Raw genomic sequence first — 8,905 nt, 5'->3', positions numbered from 1 at the left:
ATCCTATCCATATTACAACTCAGTTCGATCAATTGGACGAGCCATAACCTCTTGTCTGATGACTCGTTTATGGATGAATTGGGAAGCGCTACATTTCAAGAAGCCAAGCCAATCGCAGTTCCGAAAACGCCAAGCACTGCCATGTTTGCTCAGAATGGAGATTTGGATGCGGCCGCGGATTGGAGGAACTCAAGAGTAGTTTCCAGCCCAATTAATGCCAAAAGTACAGGATCAGATGTGCAAGCACTCCCCATTGGCAGATCTGCTTCCGGATCCTTCCTCGAAAGCCAAAAAGCTGTCCCTGTGCTTGTCGCAAAAAAAGTAAATGTCTCTTCCGGAATCTCAAAACGGATCAAGGCTTTAGAAATGTTTTCTAGCCGCGAAGGTCAACCACCCCTGGCGCCGCAGCCTCCTCCATCAACAAGCACGTCGTCATCCCCATTTGAAAAATTCCGCAAACGGGCTTCGATATCCCAATCTAGCCTACCTCCTGCTCCTGTGCTCCTGAGCAAGTCGCCATCCTACACATCAGCTTCGCCTTCAGAAAGCCGAGCTTTATCCCCCAATCCCCCGAAACGGACTGACAACCAATCAGTTAATACTCAAACCCGAGGAAAATCAAATTCGGTCTCAGTGACAGCCCGCATCATCCGAGATCCAACCGTACCTCCCAATGAACCTCCAGCTGACCCCTCGGAACTCGGTGTCCTCAATCTACAGCGCAGCCCCCTTATTGTTGAGAGCGATGCACTCCGATCCCCTCGTCGCCCTTCCACTTCAACTGTCACCCGGCCAGAGAAACGTAGCCTGTCTACTTCATCTAGCACTGGATCAGGGCGCTTATCTACCAGCCGGGGCGCACTTCATTCCGATTCTATATCGGGTGGGATGCCCGCCTCGTCTCGGTCTCGACATGAGGCAAATAGTCCACACGCTTCATCTGACGTCTCGTACAACCCCCTTGACCGAGTCGATGAAACAAAGGAGGAGAAAAAACAGTCTAGGAAATCGCGCATTATTCGACGCATGTCATCAATTACCTCAAATTCTCGACGGGGTATAATAAACGCGTTAAGCCCGACCTTGAAGGAGGAATCACAGCTGCCTTCGCTGGCCGATGAAGGTAGTACCCCTGAGCCTCCTCAGGTAGTTGATATCGGCGAGGTCAATGTTCAGTTTCCAGACACCTTGCTCTGGAAACGAAGATTCATGCGCATCGATGACCAAGGCTATCTCATTCTAACTCCTGGTACCATTGATGGGACTCCTCGCAATATTGTCAAGAGGTATCATCTCTCGGAGTTCCGGGCCCCATTCTTGCCGGATCAAGATAGACAGGAACTGCCAAACAGCATCGTGCTAGACTTCCTGGATGGTAGTACCTTGCAATGTGCGTGCGAGTCAAGACAGGGACAAAACAGTATCCTTCAAGGTAAATTGTTTCACACTTTTAACATTCATTTCTCAATTGACTTTCGCAAACTGACAAATTAAATTTATTCAGTCCTCTTGGAAGCCCACCAGGCTTACGAACAGCTATTTCCTAAACAGTAATCGCGATGATTGTCCCATGCCTCCTGCATATTCTTTTGTCGCTCAGTTTCCCCAACCGATATTCCATAGAGACATAGAATCAACATCCTTCGATATATCTCCTTTGTAAGGGCGCCTCTTCCCTGCCTTTCTCCACATGCCAAACTCGACCGATCGTTTTACAACTTCTTTTCTTTCATACTCTATTTTATTCTTTTTTCATTTGGGTTGCTGAACAGAGCCAGGGAAAGATCTACTTTCTTCTCTTCTCTCGCTTTTCTTCTGTGTCATATTTCATGATTTCTACGATATTATGAGGCTTCATTTGACCTTTCAACAACTATCACACCACCTGGTCTGCCCCGCCCAATTAGGTGATCCCCCCAATAATCGTAATATCTAGTCACCTTCTTTTATTGCGCCGACCAACACTATCAATTCTCGAGATCTTGAGCTTCGTCCCCCGGCTAGATTCCATCTTTACTTCCTGACACCGATTTTGTGCGTCAAGAAACGAGCCTAACTAGTGCCAACCTTGTGCCAGAATATTTTTGACTCGGTATTGGATTGACAAAGTATTGGCTGGCTATCGGCCAGAAAAGAAGCATCATGTTCTTGATTGCCATTAATGGGAAGCAACTTGAATGGAAGACCAGAAGATCCATGTTTTGAGTGGTAAGGTCGCTGAGAGGGTAGCTCGCACAGGCATCTCTTTCTCGTACGGGCAAATAAAAGATACTTCACCTTTCATATATATCGTCGACAGTGGAATTTTGTATCGTGGTGGTGGAAGCAATGCTACTTTCCCTTTCCCTTTCCTATTCATCTCTTTTTCCTCCTTTTGCATCTTAATTGTTGCATGTTGCAGAATATATACCCCCAATCCCCTATCCGCTCAAAACCATTTCTCCACTACCTCTTCTTCTTATTGCTGTCCTCTTTTCGTATTTGCCCATGTTATCAACCATTCGCTTTTGATATTTCATTCTCCTCTTTTCTTTACTTCTCTATCTAGACCCCCGTCTTCCTTTCTTGTACCTTCTTGCTTCCGTCGGCTATATCCTCCAGTTCTAAGCCTCTTCTTCCCTCGGAGGACTGTCAGGTTTTCCTTTTCGCCGTATTAACTTTTTTTTTCCATTGGAACCCTTTTGCCAGTTTTCGCTTTTACTTCCCGATACTATTTGGTTATCCTCCAGTTTTAACAAATTTTTTTTTTTTTTTTTTTTTTTTTTTTTTTTTTTTTTTTTTACTATCCGTCAATTTTATTGTCACACCACTTGTCTGTCCCCTTTGATACCTTTTCTTTTCTGTCTTGACTGTATTCCAATATTTCAACATCTCCTCCTTGAATTGATATATCCTCTCAACTTTCCATTTTGAATTTCTCCTCCATCTCCATTTCCATTTGTAAGACTTTCTTCGCTATTGTCACACTAGTTCCTCAGGCGCACACTTTAAAATCTAACAATACATCCCACCCTATTCCTCCCCTATCTAGCCTCCTTGCTTCGTTTCACCCCGGTAATATCTCACACCACTAATGTGTGAGAGTATGATATTATTTGAGGTTTCACAAACGTGATGATTTTTATATTTCTAAGATGTGAATGTCTATATGAACAGGGTGAAAAGAAAACCCTTAATATTTTTACACTAGGGTATCAAGTGTGATAAAAGAACACAGAAAACCTAACCAATCAATCACTTTGAACTCCCACCGCCCTATCTACCGCCTCCCTCTCCCCGTCTTCCTTATTAGAACCCTCCTTCACTCCCTTATCCGTCTTCCCACCTGCCCCGTTCTTTTTCTTCTCCATCCACTCATCCAGAAAGCTTTGTAATTTGGGACCCCACACCTCTTCCCCAGCTTCCAAATCGCGATATTCCAGCACTTTTTCCGGTTCCAATGTGAAATCGGCTTGGCGCGTGCGCACCAGAGATGACATTATCGCATTGCTATCCAGCGCGAGGCCGAGGTCGTGGGCGAGGGAACGGACGTAAAAGCCAGATGATACGGTCATGGAGAGCTTAACAGCCGGGGGTAGAGGGGTTGGCTTAGAGGTGGCGGAAACAGCATTGGATATAATGGGATCAGTGGTGATGGAGGTGTCATTGGTGAGAGAATCGTCCGCGGTGCTATCGACAGGGGACTTTGGGCGTTTTGTTGATGGAGAGAATTTCCTTTCTTCCTCTGGTGTTGGAGATGCAGATAGCTTTCTTTTAATACCATGCGACCCCTCCTCTGGCTGTGCGGTGGCATTCTGCTGCTCTTCTTCGGTTGTAGAAGGAGCGGAGGTAGTCCTATCCGCAGTCGAAGGTCCAGATGATGATGAGTCTTTAGACAGCATCTTCTTCGCAACAAATTTCTCCATACTGCTTGCCTCTTCCGTCGGCCAGACATAATCGTGGGTGCCACCTTCATACCAGTCCAGGATCTCCAACTTCGTCACTTCAATAGGCCTTTTCAAAATTTCCACAGGAGGCTCAATTCCTTCTCGCGCATATTCATATAACTTCTTTCCCTGCACCCTCAGCGCCGAAAATATTGACGGCCGCTGCAAGATCTTGCCTCTAAAGCTCTCCAGCGCCTTCTCCACTTTGTCGCGCGTAATATGTTCGTAGGGGGCCCGACTCACTACCTTCCCCACACTGTCGTACGTATCTGTCGCAGCACCAAATAGCACCACGGCCTCGTATGACTTGGTGCACGCTAAAAAGTTATTCAGTTCTTTTGTGCCCCTGCCAACACCTGCGATTAGCACGCCTGTCGCCATGGGGTCGAGGGTTCCCCCGTGCCCAATTTTAACCTCTAGACGCTTGTCACGCCGCCTGCGGGCTTGGTATCTGCTCTCCGCACCCCGCCGGATGCGCTCTGTTTCGATCCATGGACGGAAGAATTGAGAAGGGGTGAAGTGTTGTTGTAGGTTGCGGAGAACTTCGGCGGAAGATATGCCCGGGGGTTTATGAACAGCTACATTCGAAGGAACGGGGCGTTAGTCTGAGAAAATTCGTTTGAACAGCTAAGAACATGTTCGACGAACCGAAAACGCCTTCCAGATTTCGGTTATCAGACATTCTAACTGGGAAATCTCTTGTGCGGAAGCGGAAGCGGAAAGTCATGAGGGAGGGACGTTTTAATTCTGGCAAAGGCGGTGCAGAGAGAGAGCAGAAGGGGGAGTATCCTGAATGTTTGGTTGGCGTTACGGTAATAAGTTTCGTGGTAAATATTATTTTGAACAATTATTCATCCTCCACAAAACCGTGGACGTTGTGAGAATATAAATCTAATGATCTATCCGAGATAGATTCGAAGTACCGTAACATAGTCCGCCATTTTCCTTAATGATCGAAGGCGTTTCCAACGACATATACACAGCTCAATCACAACTTTATCTATTTAATGTATAAGTTATAATTTATATTCGTCTACATAATGTATAACTACATATAAGAAAAAGATTAATTAAATATTATGTCTAGCCCAAGGCATTCTGCAAGATGAAAATGAATATTGACTCTTTTTTTTTAAATTACTAGTGTATTTCTGTTGGCTTGTGTATGAATAAGATGTAAGAAAATTCTCCCAACGATACCCATAATATCTCATCTAATATAGGATACTTTTATTTTCTGAAAGATTGATAATACATTATGTATCCTCCCATTTGTATTATTACCAACCGTTCCTTAGTTTTATATTGATTGTGGAGATATAATGGATTTTCCGACTTTCCATAGATACGGAACGGTGACCGTTTGGGGAAGGTCTTAGCTCCACATTCGTTTCGAAAACCAGCAAGGCCTTGCCTCAAGTAATGCGCGTCGACTCACAACTCCATCTGAAGGCATCATGATGTTTCTGGAGATATGACAACGCGAATCGAGAATGTCCTCGCTGCTAGAGACGCTTCCCTTACAGATGAGAATGACTGGGAAGAGTTCGCCCTAACCGACGTCAAGGTTCTTGTCCCAGGCAAGACACGATATGCAAACGTCTTGTTTGCTTCGGTAAACAATCCTGTTCGTGTCACAGGTCAATTGGAAATTGTAGAGGAAGAGCAGGAAGAGCTTGGTATGGAGAATATGTCCAGCATTGATTTTCTTTTTCATTGTCCTAACTCTCTAACTCTGCTCCCTCCAACAGTCCTCGATGACTCCTACCGAAACAAACGAGTCCTCATTGATAATGTCACCCATTATGCCTACGGTCAGCACGACGATGGCGAGATCGGCTTGTGGGTTGCGGGCGTGGCAGGTTGGTTTTCTATCTCGCCAGCCAGAGGATATAAACCGATGTTCAACGAAATGGTCGAAGCCATTGATCTTCTATACTTTCTCGCGGATAAGCACCAGAAGAGCCGGAAGCGGGGTAAAAAATGGAACCCAAAAGTAGACTATCTTTTTGATGAGGTTCGTTTCGAATATCTTTTCCATGACAGCGTTGTGGGTTATGGGGGCTTACTTTCCACCCTTCTCTCGATAGTATACCAAGCATACCAATGGGACCTGCGAGGACGCGGAGGACTCAGCGGAGGTGTTCTACAAACACCACGAGTTCCTCATTAACCAGATGGTACGGGGTAAGGAGAATGTGGATTGGGCTTCGACTCCCATTTATGCTCACCTACGTGAACTGTATCTGGTATGGTAGCTCGTAACAAGATCTCTGTTGATGAAATCCGCTTCACAATGAAATAAACTCCGAATTCTAACTTTACTTCAAAGGATGTATTCGAGCGGGCTGAGGCAGCTGCTGACGAGGCCCAAGAGAAGAGTGAATCAGACGAAGAATCAGATGTGTCACCCGATGCTTCGGCCGTGGGAAGGGCCCAAGCTGATACAATTTTCGAGGTTGTTTTGGATATGAAAGACTCGGGCCTTCTCTCTAAACGTCGGCTTAATGTGACAACTGTTGCTGAAACGCTTCTAAAACGATATGAAATGAGTTCTCTGACATATGCTCTGGATTTGATCCGTGCAAGAGCTGGATTTCTCATTGAGATGATGGAAGACGCACAAACGGCGACTTTTGACTGGTCTCAAAAAGCCATATATCGACAATTAAAGGATCTAGAAAATTCAGGAAGTTTGCGGGATATCAGTGACACTCTCGCTACACTCTAGGCCACGAAGGTTGAACGGCTCCTCGTCTCCATCTGCCGAAGAAAGCGAAGATAATGAAGAAACTCATGCTCCGAAAGGACGAAGGCGAAGGGTACGAAAATCCCTGCTTCGCCCAAAAATGAGTTCAGTTTCAGCGAAGGGGCGGGGAAACGCAATCGGCAAGCGAAGATAAGAAATACAGATTTCAGAGGAGGAAATAGAGGAACTTTCGTCACCAGATAGTACACCCTCGAAGATCCGCGGACACCGCTTGGTTCATGATCCATTGTCTGCCAAAGTAAATGAGAGCACACGCTCGATAGTTTCAGGATCGGATGTGACTTCACTGGGGAAAACACCGATGCAGGAGATCTTTGGGAGGTTGATGACACCAAATGCAATCATCAACAACAGCGAAAACGTAAATCAGACAACAGAACCCCTTGACCACGTTGAACTACCTGCGGATACTTGGATTTGTTCCATCCAAGGATGCGGAAAAACCATATACAAAGCTAGTTCGAAACGCTCGAAAGAAGCCATTCTCGACCACTCACTCGTCCATGCTGAGGACACCCAAACCAAGCTAAACCTTGTATTCGCGGAACAACGCCATAATATCAACGTCTCTGTTAGCCATCTTGTCAGTCGCATTCGGGATTTTGGTGCTCACCAGGAATCAGTGGGGACATCTGATAAGCCGGAGTTCCGCGGGCCAACTTCTCCAAAAAAAATTAAGCTATGAAACCGCATTAGTACAGTTATCTGCTGGACAAAAACATATACCCATTATCTCGGTCGAGGAAGTCCCTGCTGGGTGTTCATTACGTTTTAAATTGCCTCAAACTAGGCAACTTAAAATCGACGTTCGTGAAAGGTTCCCGTCGATCCCTCATGCGAACGCAGCGAACGGAGACGGCTTACATTCTCAGGGTGTGCCATTCCCCGTAACTCCAAATTCTATCAGCTAATCAGCTAACCTCCTTCATATATTTTTTTGGCCTTTCATAAATGCTGTGATAAATCTAGCCATTGTACGCGCTCCCACAGTCCAGGGGCAACAATTTGTCCCTGGAAAGGAGTCAATACGATAATTGTTCCGGATTGTTACGTCGTGGTTTTCACCTCAAAATACCCGTTGTATCGTAACCTGCACAGCAATTGAAGCAGGAAGTTGATCAGGCAATATCGAATTGCAGCTGGGTGATTCTGGAAATGACAAGCTTCAGTTTTATTTGAGTAGTTGCAATATACAATGATGAGGAAGGAGACGGCTTGTCAATGACTCTAATGGTGGATGGGATCCATGATTGCTGTCAAAGTTGAGCGACATCGCTGCAAATGGGGATTCTTAAACCCTTACCTTTGGCTTTCTCCTGATTTTATGGGCAATGAATATATATATATATATATATATATATTTATATTTACATGTATATATTGTTCATTTTGCGTATCCATTTCAACGAGGTATGATTTAGTGACACTCTTTGTAAAGCTTCAATTCTATAGAATTTAGGTTAAAAATATAAACCCATCCAGCGCCTAACACAAGGATAGAGGGAGTAAGCTCATATCTACTTCTTAAAACCCCGTACTTTCAAGCCCTCTTTAAAGCTGCACGCCTGCTCTTCCCTGGTCTCTGCGCGGTCCCCTTTTTGCGTCCTTTCATTTTACCTACTGAAAATCCGCTTAGATCGCCACTGGAAACGGCGTCTCCACTCTTCGCGAATCGTTTCTTGCCTCCGAAACCAAACTTCTGATCCTTTCTTTGTCGCTTGTTTTGTGCGCGCGGTTCATTACGGTTACCTTTATTGGCTCCACCATGAGAATGAGATTTGCCCGCATCTTCTAGGGCGACATCGAAAAGATCTGGTTCTTCGGTCGGGGCGCCGTCACTCGCTTTGCGCTCTGCAAAGAAAGTTACATGTTAGGCAGACAACTTTTGCGATATAAAATTTCAATAATACTGATCGGACAGATGGTAGGGCTTACTTCTCTTCAAACTGTTGATCTTATCCAGCGTTTCCCTCTTCTCCTTCTGTCTCTGCTGTAACTTGGCGATCTGGACTTGTTTTCCGAACTTTTTAAGATCTCGCTGTCTTTTAGCTTCTGCGCTTGCCTTCTTCGCCGCCGCTTCATCGTATAATTTCTTTTTCACCCTGTCCATATGCTCATCGGACTTGACCATTTCGGCAAAATAATCTGTCGGTCGTGAAAAAAGGTACCCCTTCCTTCTTCATTGATCTCTCGCGGATTTCGCGGCGGA

The 8,905-nt window shown here is 45.4% G+C and overlaps 5 protein-coding genes across 5 annotated transcripts; 3 read left to right on the top strand and 2 right to left on the bottom strand.

Moving 5' to 3' along the window:
- Window positions 1-141: 141 nt before the first annotated feature.
- Window positions 142-1,554, top strand: HCAG_02597 (predicted protein; the record flags this gene model as incomplete). Its single annotated transcript, XM_001542376.1, has 2 exons — window positions 142-1,432; window positions 1,505-1,554. 2 exons carry the CDS (start codon window positions 142-144, stop codon window positions 1,552-1,554), a joined length of 1,341 nt encoding a protein of 446 aa, XP_001542426.1.
- Window positions 1,555-3,230: 1,676 nt separating this feature from the next.
- On the bottom strand, window positions 3,231-4,653 carry HCAG_02596 (conserved hypothetical protein; the record flags this gene model as incomplete). The annotated part of the gene is made up of 2 exons (XM_001542375.1): window positions 3,231-4,504; window positions 4,575-4,653. The coding sequence occupies 2 exons, from the start codon at window positions 4,651-4,653 to the stop codon at window positions 3,231-3,233; spliced, it is 1,353 nt and encodes a 450-aa protein (XP_001542425.1).
- Window positions 4,654-5,400: 747 nt separating this feature from the next.
- HCAG_02595 (conserved hypothetical protein) lies at window positions 5,401-6,657 on the top strand (the record flags this gene model as incomplete). The annotated part of the gene is made up of 4 exons (XM_001542374.1): window positions 5,401-5,605; window positions 5,678-5,943; window positions 6,017-6,175; window positions 6,259-6,657. The coding sequence occupies 4 exons, from the start codon at window positions 5,401-5,403 to the stop codon at window positions 6,655-6,657; spliced, it is 1,029 nt and encodes a 342-aa protein (XP_001542424.1).
- A 364-nt stretch (window positions 6,658-7,021) lies between these two features.
- On the top strand, window positions 7,022-7,381 carry HCAG_02594 (conserved hypothetical protein; the record flags this gene model as incomplete). Its single annotated transcript, XM_001542373.1, has 1 exon — window positions 7,022-7,381. One exon carries the CDS (start codon window positions 7,022-7,024, stop codon window positions 7,379-7,381), a length of 360 nt encoding a protein of 119 aa, XP_001542423.1.
- An 855-nt stretch (window positions 7,382-8,236) lies between these two features.
- Window positions 8,237-8,827, bottom strand: HCAG_02593 (predicted protein; the record flags this gene model as incomplete). The annotated part of the gene is made up of 2 exons (XM_001542372.1): window positions 8,237-8,547; window positions 8,632-8,827. 2 exons carry the CDS (start codon window positions 8,825-8,827, stop codon window positions 8,237-8,239), a joined length of 507 nt encoding a protein of 168 aa, XP_001542422.1.
- Window positions 8,828-8,905: the final 78 nt, after the last annotated feature.

The sequence above is a fragment of the Histoplasma capsulatum genome, genomic scaffold, assembly GCF_000149585.1.
Source record: "Histoplasma capsulatum NAm1 scaffold_2 genomic scaffold, whole genome shotgun sequence".
NCBI lineage: Eukaryota > Fungi > Ascomycota > Eurotiomycetes > Onygenales > Ajellomycetaceae > Histoplasma > Histoplasma mississippiense.
Note: the sequence above shows the minus strand (reverse complement) of the source record. Positions and strands in the feature narration are given on the sequence as shown.